This window comes from Sinocyclocheilus anshuiensis, unplaced genomic scaffold (assembly GCF_001515605.1).
Source record: "Sinocyclocheilus anshuiensis isolate Anshui unplaced genomic scaffold, SAMN03320099.WGS_v1.1 scaffold471, whole genome shotgun sequence".
Lineage (NCBI taxonomy): Eukaryota > Metazoa > Chordata > Actinopteri > Cypriniformes > Cyprinidae > Sinocyclocheilus > Sinocyclocheilus anshuiensis.
In genome coordinates, this window is record NW_015549588.1 from 232,878 (window position 1) to 245,990 (window position 13,113).

At 35.8% G+C, this 13,113-nt stretch overlaps 1 protein-coding gene across 1 annotated transcript in view; it reads left to right on the forward strand.

Annotated features, from left to right (window-relative positions):
* The window catches only part of LOC107657985 (SWI/SNF-related matrix-associated actin-dependent regulator of chromatin subfamily A member 5-like), an 11,483-nt gene extending 2,737 nt beyond the window's left edge, over positions 1 to 8,746 (forward strand). Inside the window, exons 4-23 of the mRNA XM_016446344.1 lie at positions 1,338 to 1,438; positions 1,562 to 1,662; positions 1,897 to 2,076; positions 2,199 to 2,354; positions 2,474 to 2,605; positions 2,735 to 2,803; positions 3,381 to 3,546; positions 3,633 to 3,754; positions 3,870 to 4,022; positions 4,213 to 4,345; positions 4,717 to 4,865; positions 4,977 to 5,096; positions 5,184 to 5,291; positions 5,363 to 5,476; positions 6,146 to 6,268; positions 6,421 to 6,553; positions 6,637 to 6,755; positions 7,812 to 8,024; positions 8,106 to 8,216; positions 8,315 to 8,746. Of these exons, the coding sequence (XP_016301830.1) occupies positions 1,338 to 1,438; positions 1,562 to 1,662; positions 1,897 to 2,076; positions 2,199 to 2,354; positions 2,474 to 2,605; positions 2,735 to 2,803; positions 3,381 to 3,546; positions 3,633 to 3,754; positions 3,870 to 4,022; positions 4,213 to 4,345; positions 4,717 to 4,865; positions 4,977 to 5,096; positions 5,184 to 5,291; positions 5,363 to 5,476; positions 6,146 to 6,268; positions 6,421 to 6,553; positions 6,637 to 6,755; positions 7,812 to 8,024; positions 8,106 to 8,216; positions 8,315 to 8,380 (2,569 nt within the window). The 3' untranslated portion in view covers positions 8,381 to 8,746. The remainder of the gene's footprint in view (positions 1 to 1,337; positions 1,439 to 1,561; positions 1,663 to 1,896; positions 2,077 to 2,198; positions 2,355 to 2,473; positions 2,606 to 2,734; positions 2,804 to 3,380; positions 3,547 to 3,632; positions 3,755 to 3,869; positions 4,023 to 4,212; positions 4,346 to 4,716; positions 4,866 to 4,976; positions 5,097 to 5,183; positions 5,292 to 5,362; positions 5,477 to 6,145; positions 6,269 to 6,420; positions 6,554 to 6,636; positions 6,756 to 7,811; positions 8,025 to 8,105; positions 8,217 to 8,314) is intronic.
* The last annotated feature ends 4,367 nt before the right edge of the window (positions 8,747 to 13,113 follow it).

Sequence of the window (13,113 nt, forward strand, 5' to 3'; positions counted from 1 at the left end):
GTACAAAAAAAGAAAAATGCACAAAGAACTTGTTTGGAGATTTTTCCATCTACAGATTTTTCCCAGACCTTTTCTCTGTAAATTAAGGGTGCTCACTATTGCTGAAAAACACAATCGCTACTTAGCAGTCAGATGTCCGTATGCACAAAGACACAGATCCCTAAACAAGACCATATCTGCAGATTAAACTTTGTTTGTAGAGACATTTTTTAAATTTGAACTAGCACCAACTACACCACGTTATGTTTGAGAAGCTGCAAAAGACACAGGCGCAAGTGGAATGTACAAAACATGGTGACATTAATTTTTAAGTAAATATAATGTGCGATATATTGCGTCACCAAAAATTATTGAGGTCATGTACATATATTGCGCGATAAGTCGATATATTGATTATTGCGATATATTCATATTTCATTGAAAGTATGTTTTTTTTTTTTTTACATTAAAAGTTTGTTTTATAGCAAAAGCAGATAACTCCAACAGTCGTTTTTTGGCAAAAGCAGATAACTCCACATTTCATGTTTTAGAGTTTAAAAAAAACACTCGTTTAATCTTTGTAATCTCCTCAGATGACAATGTAGATGCCTGACAAACGTTGTTGTTGTTGTGATCATAAACTGTGTGGATGTGATTAACGTTACACGCAATACACGGAGCTTTTCCCTCACCATTGTAACGCGCTGCCTTTGCAAAGTTCCGTGAAAACGTTTCAGCTTTTATTTTCCTTTTTCGCCCTGAAGAAGATATCGCAGGTTCAAGTTCGTCGAAATTATTCATCCTCGATCACTTTTAGTCAGCTTTGGCGAAACTCCTCTCAGCTAGCACGTCTTTTCAAAGTGAAAGTAGCCTTGTCACTTGACCTGAATACAGCGCGCTGATTCGCTAAAATGAACTTATCGGCTTCTGTTCAAAAACAACAAGGGCTCTTGTCGGCTTCTGCAGTAAAATGTGAACTCGCGATGCCTTGAAAGTAGACAAAACTGGCTTTTTTGACAACGTGTTGAGGGTTCAGATTGCGCTATATGTGAAGAATAATGCATGGCAATTTTTTTTTTTAAGTGGCGTTTATCGGTTTTTATATATATATATCTCTCTATCTATCTATCTATCTTAAATTTGTGTCCAAATTGTGCATCCCTGCAGACGAGCAGAGCAAAACTTGCAGTTTTTCTTTTTTAAATCAGTTTAAATTGAAATTGCAATTAGATTTTTCCCCATAAATCATGCAGCCCTAAGTACTGCACTTATTATCGATTTAGTTCGTAACTCCATATGTTAGTAATGTGTTTATCAGATAATCGCTCCCTGCTTACTGATTTTGTGTGCGTTTTTAGTAACCGCCACCGTCGGACTGAGCAGGAGGAGGACGAGGAGCTGCTGAGTGAAAGCAGCAAGGCCACTAGCGTTTGCACACGTTTTGACGAGTCGCCTTCCTGTGAGTTAAACGCACAGTAAAACCCTCCATCTCTTTTATAAACACTTAGAACAGTGTTTTTATATTAAATGAAATGGTAATTGTAAGGAAAGCTTATTGTGGCCAATGAACGTTTCTTAACAGATGTGAAAAATGGCAAACTGAGAGACTACCAAGTCCGTGGACTGAACTGGCTCATTTCCCTCTATGAGAACGGAATCAACGGGATCCTTGCTGATGAAATGGTATGACTCCACCCACTGATTCATTGTCCTTTTAGTAGTAAATGAAGAAATTTCATATAATTGTTTTGCATTTAAATTGTGGATTCCAAACCTGTTGAAGTTATGGAAAATCCCATAGTCCATTTTTCTTTTCTTTTTTTTTATAGTTATAAAATATTTCAGCACCCAGAAATTGGTTTTAATCTGTGCCCATTACAAATGGCTCACACTTCTTGTCTTCCTTTGTCCCATCAGGGTCTTGGTAAGACTCTACAGACCATCTCTCTGCTGGGCTACATGAAGCATTATAGAAACATTCCTGGACCTCACATGGTTCTGGTGCCCAAATCCACCCTGTATAACTGGATGAACGAGTTCAAGCGTTGGGTTCCCTCTCTACGAGCTGTCTGCCTCATTGGGGACAGGGATGAAAGAGTAAGCAGGGATTTCCTGTGATGATATTGTGTATTAGAGCTAGAAGAATACTTTTTTTTTTTTATTAATTTTTTTTATAAACTATCATAAACTGTCTCATCTAATAACACTTCTGGTTGCAGACGGCTTTTGTCCGTGACACACTGCTGCCAGGCGAGTGGGATGTGTGCGTGACTTCCTATGAGATGGTTATTATCGAGAGGGCCGTCTTCAAAAAGTTCAACTGGAGATACCTGGTCATTGATGAGGCTCACCGTATCAAGAATGAGAAATCAAAGGTTTGCAGTTGCATCCATCTTCCATCTGCAGCATGTTTGTCCACAGTCGGTTACAGATTGATTGCGAGTCTATGGTTTCCTTTAGTCTAAAAGTAAGCTAGTAAAGTTTGTTCTCTCAGCTTTCAGAGATTGTGAGAGAGTTCAAGACCACAAATCGATTGCTGCTGACTGGAACCCCACTACAGAACAACCTTCACGAGCTTTGGGCACTGCTGAACTTCCTGCTGCCTGACGTCTTCAACTCCTCAGAGGTGCCACGTCTTTCTTGCATATTGCCACAAGAACTCTGGCAGAAGCACATGTTGTGAAGAGTGCTTTTGAAATTCCCTTTTTGCAGCTGAACCGGTTATGAATGCCTTTTGTCTTTTCTTTTTGTGCAGGATTTTGATTCCTGGTTTGACACCAATAACTGTCTGGGAGACACAGAACTGGTGGAACGTCTACATACTGTGAGTACATTTTCCTTTGACTACTATGTAGACATTTATAGCTTGAATCAATGGGTGAATGCCATGAAAACGTTTGTTAAAATGTATACTTGGGTCAAAAGGAAATGACAATATATTTTGGAAATATACAGTATATTTTGGATTGAGAAATCTAAGCATATGGTCCTAAACCAGGCTTAATTTGAGTGCAATATTAATGCAACATTTATAATTGTATTTTTTAAATGATACATTTCAAAAGTATTTTTATATATATTATGTACATAAAATGGTATTTTAAATATTGATAATATTAATAAAAACATTTAAAGTGAGAATTTAAGAGATTTAAGCAAAACATGTTTTTTGTGTTGTTTTTTTTTTAAATAAAAAATATTTTAAATATTGAGAATGTTAATAATAAAATGTTGTTAATTATTTTTTTTTTTTCAAAAATCATTTCATTTTCATTGTGCATTCCAATTAATCTCAATCATACTGCAGTCGGGTTATTTTGATTAGGTAAAAAACAACTAACAAATACAGCTAACTAACACAACAAAACACAATAAAAACATGATAACATAATAAAAATAAAATGCGTCTGTTGAACGTACTGATGCAGCTCAGGAAGTGCTGCAACCACCCCTACTTGTTTGATGGAGCGGAGCCTGGCCCACCCTACACCACTGACCTCCACCTGGTGGTCAACAGCGGAAAGATGGTGGTACTGGACAAGCTGCTGCCGAAGCTCAAAGAGCAAGGTGACCGCTTTACTGTCCGACATACTTAACGGGGGATAACAATAAATTTATGGTTTTTACATGCCTCATTTTTTTTCTTCCTGCAGGTTCCCGTGTGCTGATCTTCAGTCAGATGACCAGGGTGCTGGACATTCTGGAGGATTATTGTATGTGGCGCAACTTCGGTTACTGCCGTCTAGACGGACAGACTCCTCATGAGGAGCGACAGGTGTGACAGTGATTTGAGTCATAATTATAAATTGGCCTTCTGTCATAACTGAACAGCTCAGTGATAAATAAGCACAAACGAATGAGAGTCTGTAACATTCTTCTGATCTCCTCAGATCTCCATCAACACCTTCAATGAGCCCAACAGCTCGAAGTTTCTGTTCATGTTGAGCACCAGAGCAGGAGGTCTCGGTATCAATCTGGCCACTGCTGACGTCGTCATCATCTACGACTCGGACTGGAATCCTCAAGTGGATCTTCAGGCTATGGTCACTATGCACACTGATTTTTTTTTTCTTTTCTATCTAGTCTATTCTATGTTGTTGCTTTGATGTTTGGACTCGTGTAGCATATTGCTTTTATTCCTCTGCCAGAACTCTGATTTAAAAAGCAGCAGCAGCATCAGACCTCTTGTGGAATGGAGTGTTAATTTACTTTCATTGGATTTTCTTTGTTCAGGATCGTGCCCACAGGATTGGTCAAAAGAAACAGGTGCGCGTGTTCCGTTTTATCACAGAAAATACAGTGGAGGAAAGAATTGTGGAACGTGCAGAAATGAAGCTCCGCTTGGACTCTATTGTCATTCAACAAGGTAAGATGTGAAACAAATGAAAGCTACTTAAATAAAATTTGTCAAAAATAAATAAATATAATTTTTATAAAATTATTAGTCTATCTATATAATATTTTATACAATTATTAGTCACCTTTTTCCTTAATTTTTTTTCATTTTTCTAATTCATGTGAGTGTATATATAATCAAAATATTTTATAATTAGTATCCATCTAATATTTTATAAAATATAATTGTCACTTTTTTTAAATTAATTTAAAAAATGTTCTAATTCATGGGATTGTTGTTATTATTATTATTATTATTATTATTATTATTATTATCATCATCATCATCATCATCTTGTTTATTTTTTCATTAGTATAGTTAATACTGTTGCTTCCCAACAGGCAGGCTGGTCGATCCAAACACGAGCAAACTGGGCAAAGACGAGATGCTGTCCATCATTCGACATGGTGCCACTCATGTGTTTGCCTCTAAGGAGAGCGAGATTACCGATGAAGACATTGATGCCATCTTGGAGAGAGGAAAGAAGAAGGTAGGACCTGATCTAGGGAAATGACTTCACAAAGCTAAACTGAAGTGTGAAAAGAATGTATCAGTTAATTTAGAGAAATGCTCTTTATGACTTTACTAATGGTTATTTTAGACAATGGAGATGAAGGAGAAGTTGGCCAATCTTGGAGAAAGCTCACTGAGGAACTTCACCATGGACACAGAGAACAGCGTGTACAACTTTGAGGGTGAAGATTACAGAGAAAAGAAAAAGGTAATGCATTACAAACGGCAACGAGTACTTGTCATTATAGTGTTGGGTTGAAAATGATAGACTGATCTGAACTCCCCTTCTGCTCAGGTCATCACTAACTGGATTGAGCCGCCCAAGAGAGAGCGCAAGGCCAACTACGCTGTGGATGCTTACTTCAGAGAGGCCCTGCGTGTCAGCGAGCCCAAAGCACCAAAGGTATTATTAACCCTCACGCTTGATTTGTAAACTCTAGAGCTGTTTTAATGGACTTTCTCCTGTTCCCTCAGGCTCCCCGTCCTCCCAAACAGCCCAATGTTCAAGATTTCCAGTTCTTTCCCCCTCGGCTTTTTGAGCTGCTGGAGAAAGAGATCCTGTATTACAGGAAGACTATTGGCTACAAGGTGTGTCTATATTTTGAGCTTCATGTTGGGGTCCACAAAATTGACACTTCTTACACTATTGTGTGTGGTTTTGTCTCAAGTCTCATATGCTGACCGTGGCTACATTTTTGATCAAAACTACAATAATACTGTGAATCGAATGCAAGTTAAAATAACTGTTTTATATTGAAATGTTTTATTCATGTGATGCAAAGCTGAATTTTCAGCATCATTACTCCAGTCTTCATTGTCTCGTTATCCTTCAGTCTAATATGCTGATTCTTTGATGAATAGGACATTCAAAAGAACCGCTTTTATTTGAAACAGAAATCTTTTGTAACATTATAAATGTCTTTACTGCCACATTTGATCAATTTAACACATCCTTGCTGAATAAAAGTATTAATTTCTTGAAAAAAAAACGTATTTTTTAACGTAACGACCCCAAATTTTTGAACGGTAGTGTACTTAGTACACACTCTGTGTGTCATTCTTATTCAAAGTCTAATTTAGAAATATGGCACATTACACAAGTAGAAAGGATTGCAAATGAAGTTTCATGGTGATTTTAACTTTCAGTATGTTCATAGATTAACATGCAGTTCAATGAAGCGGTGAATAACGTAAAAACTCTTCAGAAGCAATTATCCCTACTAAATTTTCCGTTGCATGATGTCACTGCACTAACAGGTGCCAAGAAACCCCGATCTGCCCAACTCGGCCCAAATGCAGAAAGAGGAACAGGCCAAGATCGATGAAGCTGAACCTCTTAATGAGGAAGAGCTGGAGGAGAAGGAGAACCTCCTCTCACAGGTAAGTCATTCATGTGACGGCTCACTGGAGTTTAGTTCCATATCTTCTCATATTTACTTGACACCTTCTAAGTGTAATGAATCCCAGTGTATTAATAACATTAAACTCCTTATTCTATTCTGAAGTCATGTCAATATGTCTTATATACCCAGGGCTTTACTATCTGGACCAAGCGTGACTTCAATCAGTTCATCAAGGCCAATGAGAAGTGGGGAAGAGACGACATCGAGAACATCGCCCGTGAGGTCGAGGGCAAAACCCCGGAAGAGGTCATGGAATATTCTGGTATGTCAATACACCGTCCACCAGCGCACAGCTCAACCATATACAGGAAGCATGTGCTCGAGATGTGTTGTGTTTGTGTGCAGCTGTGTTCTGGGAGCGCTGCAATGAGCTGCAGGACATTGAGAAGATCATGGCTCAGATCGAGAGAGGAGAGGCCCGAATCCAGAGGAGGATCAGCATCAAGAAAGCACTGGACTCTAAAGTGAGCGACACTTGCCGTCGTTTTCTCAGCAAAGTGTTTAGGTTGTATTTTATTTTAAGGTGTCCTTGTTACAGTGAGTTATACATTTAAGTACTGAGAAATTTCCAAACGTTAGGATTTGGTTTAGGGTTAGTTGCATGTCTTTATTCATAATTTACTGTTATTACTATATGTAGTAAGTACATGTAACAAGGACAAGGATTTATAGTTCAGAGCAGGGATGTTATAGTTAACTAAAACCAAACCTTTTCTCTTATTTAAAATAAACTTAACTTTTTTTAAATTTTTTTTTTTACTTATTTCAGGTAGTATAATTTTTTCATTTAGTTTAAGTACTAAAATAACTAAAACTAAATAAACTAAAACTAATGAATACAAATTAATACTATAGACATTTAAAAACAATTATAATAGCAATGATGAAAGCACCCAACAAAATTACTGAAACTTAACAATTTGAAGTGAAAATATAGAAGTTATCTAATCAAAATATTAGCGAAACTATTTTCGTATATCAATCATACTGAAATAATTAAAGTTCTAAGGCATCGAAATTGTTCTAATATGCTGCTTTGCATTTATTATTATTATAATTTATTATGATCAATGTTGAAAACTATTTTTGCTGCATAATAGTTTTGAAAACATACCTTTCTGTTTTCCTTAAAATAGAAAGTTCAAAAGGAACAGCATTTATTTGAAATAAAGTGTTACCGGAATTTATAATTCAGAGGAGGGATGTTAACTAAAACCATAAACATAGTTACTTGAAATAAAATGATTAACTGATTGCCAAGGCAATTTCTATTTCCGTTTTGTTTAAGTTTTAGTTTAAAATAACTATAAATAAACAAAAAAGAATAAATAATACGTTATAAATGCCATATAGACAAAAAAAAAACTAATAAAAAGGATAAAGCACCCCTCCAAAATTACTAAAATTGAAGTGCAAACAAAAAAAATCTAATGCAAAATATTAATAAACTGTATAAAAAAGTATATGATACTAAAATGCCACTGATTGAAAGGCATAATGTTTTGTTTTTCTCTCTTCAGATTGGCCGTTATAAGGCGCCGTTCCATCAGCTCAGGATCTCGTACGGCACAAACAAAGGCAAGAACTACACAGAGGAGGAGGATCGATTTCTCATCTGCATGCTGCACAAACTGGGCTTTGACAAGGAGAGCGTTTATGATGAGCTGCGCCAGTGCATCCGCAACTCGCCCCAGTTCCGCTTTGACTGGTTCCTCAAGTCCCGCACTGCTATGGTGAGATTTATGTGCCATATCACGAGCAATCATATAATATTCATCCATTCGAAATGTCCTAACACTGTGATGTAACCGCAGGAGCTTCAGAGGAGATGTAACACACTGATCACGCTCATCGAGCGGGAGAACATGGAGCTGGAAGAGCGAGAGAAAGCAGAGAAGAAGAAGAGGGGCCCTCGCACATCTTCGGTGAGCTTGTGCCAATCACAACAACTGCTGGCGAAACTGAAGATTGAGTTTGTAAGCTGGAGAGGAATTTTTAATGATTCGTCTCTCTTTCCCCATAGGCCCAGAAACGCAAGCAGGACGGGACCCCAGATGGACGCAGCCGCAAGAAGAAGCTCAAATTGTGATCGGCGTCACGCCTGACTTGGCGAGGACCTTCAGTTCAGCGATTCTTGCGTTTGTTGTTACGGGTCCCACTCATGTACTGTATAGATTTGCAGCACTGAACCTCGCCTCCAAGTAGCTTGACCTCTTTAACAAGGTGTAGAGTTGTAAATTAGATCTCTCTTTTAGCTATATAAAGTGCTACGGCTGTGCTGTCAGTTATGTTTTGTATTTATGCCAACTTTTTTGTTTTTTTGTACCACATTCCATTTGGCTTGTATCAGTTTGATTTGCCGTCTTTCCCTCATTATTAGCATCTTCAGTATCATCTCTGTATCCTCAGTTGAATAGTCAATTGGAACGTGACTAATAAATGTTGTTTTTATAAACACCGCTCAGTGTGATTCCTCCAAATAAATGTAATCTCTTCAGCTTGTATGTTAATGTTGTATTGATGTACTGTACATATTCAGCAACTACACAGAGCTTTGGTATTAAAGGCTGGAGTAATGTTTGAGAAATGCTTAAGAAAAAAGGTAAAAACAAATGAGGGCTTCTAAGGTGGAATTAAATGAGATTTTTGTACTGAAGGTTGTGCTTAAAGGATAGGGTTGGAAATAGAAAAGAGGCTCTTGTGTTCTTTGAAAAACTTAATGATCCACCTCATGCTTCTGTTTTGTCTGTTACCTCATCTCTCCTTTTTGTACTTTTTCAGTGAAGACATTTATCCTCATGATGGTTCAACTCAAACCTCACCAATCACTTCATTTCAGATGACAATTCCAAAGAAATTGTTTTTATTCTGTTTTTAAAAGCACCAACACTTTTACTCATATTTACCATATGTGGAGATATTTATTTATATAGTGATTTTTGTTTAAAATACTAGGAAAAAAATAAATAAAAAATACAGCTAACATCTAATGGTAATACAGGTTTTCCAGCTCAAAGTTAAACATCTGTGCAAAATAAATTATATATAAGTGTGTGTGTGTGTGTGTGTGGTAGGGAAAAATTATACAAAATTTGCGATAAAATAAGGAATTATTGTTACAAGATAGCAAGCCAACATTGCTTACACTTGGCCCCTGGTTCGTTCACTGGTCCGTGGGGGACCCCGGAGGCACCAGTTGCACCACCCTAAGGACAGCCCTGGCTTCTCCTTACTGAATTTAACAGATAAGGTTACATTTAGTGATTTAGCAGACGCTTTTATCCAAAGCGACTTACAAATGAGGACAATAAAATGATGTGATGCAGACATGCATACAGACAATAAAATATGCAGCAGTCATACTGGTTTTGTCTGCTGCATATTTTTTGTAAAAAAAAAAATTCTGTCTGAGAATGGAATAATCGGCCTCTATAAAGGACAAATGAAGCATTTTACTGACATTTACCATAAATAGAAACAGCACCAGTCACAATAAAGTGATTATCACTGCCTTGAAGTCCAAGCCTCAGGGCTTTAGAAGATCTGTATTAATCTTTCTTTTGCAGGACAGTATGATTGATTGAACCCAAGCAACAACAAAGTGTGGATGTCATATTATTGCAGTTAATATGAATATAAAAGAGGTCACTGTAATGCAGAGAGTTAATCACTGTCATTTTACAGAGCTACATCACAGCTCTTATTCACAGTCAGAGACTGTAGTGATGTGTTTGTCATTTTAAAGCGCGCAAAACAAAACAGGAACGAAGAAACTACAGGATTGTTTTCTTTAATGTTTACAGATATTAAACCCCACAGGCTATTTTATTAATTTATGGCCATTCTTTTCTGTTTTCTGGTAAATTCTTATATTTCATTGCCTAAGTGTTGGATTTATTTGAAGTGCATGTAAATAACTATTTTTAAAGTAAAGTTGTGTCTATAAAAAGCTGAATCTATTTCTCCACTAATAAAAAGTACAGACTATGTTGTGTTTCCATGTTTTATGGGGACATTCCATAGGCGTAATGGTTTTTATACTGTACAAACTGTATGTGCTATTGCCCTACACCAACCCTACCCCTAAACCAACCCCTTACAGGAAACTTTGTGCATTTTTACTTTCTCAAAAAAAAACTCATTCTGTATGATTTATAAGCTTGTTTCCTCATGGGGACCTCAAAAATGTCCCCACAAGGTCAAAATTTACTAGTATTACTATCCTACTATAACGTGATAAATACCAGGTACACACACACACACACACACACACACATCACGATATATAACATATATTAAGCCTATATTAATATTAGTGTAATATTTAGCCTATTGTTCGCTTATTGAATCGTATGTACATTGCATTTAATATTTTACAGTGAAGTAGCCTATTTCTCTTGTGGGAAGACCGGCCAAAAATATTGATTTTGTCCAATCAAATTCTGTCTAGAATGAGAATTTATCTGCAATAACACGTGCCTTTGGCTATAGCATATCTAAAGCCTAATTGACTATGGGGCTGTTGAACTTTTATAGAAGCCCTCCTAAATGTCTTTACTATTCCTCAAAACTGTCATCAAATAATTTGCAATAGCCTATCTATTGTCTAATAATATAATAAATCTCTAATCTCTGTTTGCCAGGTGCCAGCAGTAGTGTGATCCTTGGGAGTCTCAGGATAGTTTAAGGGCGCTTTCTGAACAGACCACAACAACTGTGAGTGCACATATGTATACATACATTTATTTATTTAATTAATTTTAAATTAAATAGTCAGGAAAATGTAGCTATTGCCATGAATAATGTTTGTAGTTGCAGCTTTGTAGTTTTTTCATGTGTATTCATTCTCTAAAAAAAATGCATTACATTGCAAATGATCTTACTCTGATATCGAAAATGTGGTTGATGCACAAGGTGGTGCTATTGCTTTGTTTTTATGGAAAGACTGCAGCAGTATGTAATGTTGTTTATCTACTGAATATGGCCTGCTTCTGAGTAAAAGCATAGTAACATTAAGCATAAATGATAACCTCATAAACGTCTCCATCCATTAATAATCTTGTAGCGAAAACTAATCTTGTTGGAGTAATAGGGCTTTTATTGGGTTTGTTTGCTGAATCAATACAAATGTCTGTGCACACTTGGCAATACAAAACTCTTTTTAAGTAGCAATTAAAATACCCTAACATGATTGATTTTACATTAGCTGCCTCAGGTCTTAAAATAAGCAGAATAGTTTCCCCTCTAGTCCCTTTTATGTAAGTTTTGAGGTTTTCATCACTTGTGTTTTCACCCAATCCTGCTGTTTGTTGCAGCCAGAAGCGGTAATTTATGCATGTTTCTGTAAATGTCTGTTTTCTACCAAGCTCTTCCGTTTTTGTGATCCCTGTTAATCACACAAATTGCAAGTGCAAGGAATTGATTGGACTGTTGAGACGAATAAGCCTGTGGTACGTCGTTGTCCCTCATTGCATTGGAGGTGAATGGCTAGATAAAGCCAGCAGCAGCTCTTCAGTCGCTCCTCATTGAGGTTATGAATGAGATTAAAGATGCTGCACAGACGTATTGATCAAATACACCCCTGCAATGTATCACTGACCGTTGGTCTGTTTCTCTCAGTGCAATAGCTGAGGCTGGAGAAGAAACCAGCGGGAATCACAATTTCGGAAAAGACACCAGCGGTAATAACAATCAGTTTTGCTCTGCTGTCTGTTATATTGTTGTTGTTGGGATATCAGAGTGTAAAGGCTGATGCCAGGAACTCCAAGGACAAATTTGGGTGTTTAAAATGCCTCACTTTGTATTTTGAGAGCTGAAAATCTCAGTCTGAGTTTTCATTTTATCAATATATGGACCCTTCTGAAAAGATTGACATAGTTGGTTCCCAGCTTTTGTTATGTATATTGATCCTAGCATACTTTTTAACTAGTTTAACCACCCAGACTACTTTAGTTAACCAGCTTCACCAGAAAGCTACCATGATATAGAAAATAAAATAGAAATAAAACACAGAAATAAAACTAGACACAAATTCGTCATTTGACGACATACAGATAATATGTAAAGACAAAGAATTCTCATTCAGAAGCACACACACACACAAGTATTTGACTAATAATCTTATTGCAATCATTTAAATGTGTTGGGGTGGACATTTGAATAAATAAATAAATAAAATATTTTGTTTATTTAATTGTTTTATTTATTTAAAATTTTTACAAATATTTTTATTAAAAAGGAATATTTTTATTAAAAAGCAATATTTATTAAATATAGATTTATTCATTTATCAAAAAAATGCATTTATTTATTATTTATTTATTTAAACATTTATATTTTATGTATTAATTATGGATAATTAGTTAATATTAATTTAATTGATCAAATATGAAAAAAAGTATTTGTTTTTAATCGCACATCAACTTTGCAAGTAACTTTGTCTCTGATTTTGTTTTATCTAATTGTTTTTTTCTTATTCAAAAGGAATATTAAAAATGTAACTTTATTAAATATGAATATTTATGTCTCCGATATGAATTTAAGTTATAAATGTGAATATTTATTAAATACGGATTTATTCATTTATCAAAAACAAGTGTATTTATTATTTATTTAGTTGATATTTGTATTTTATTTATTCATTATTGATAATTATTAAATATTTAATATATATAAAATATTTAATAATACAGTAAATAAAACAGTAAAATTTTATCACACACAAAATTTGCAAGTAACTTTCTCTCAGATGCTTCTCCCAAAATAAAAAACAACAACAATAGCCAATTGTTGACACGCAGATAATATAAAAATGTAGCTAGC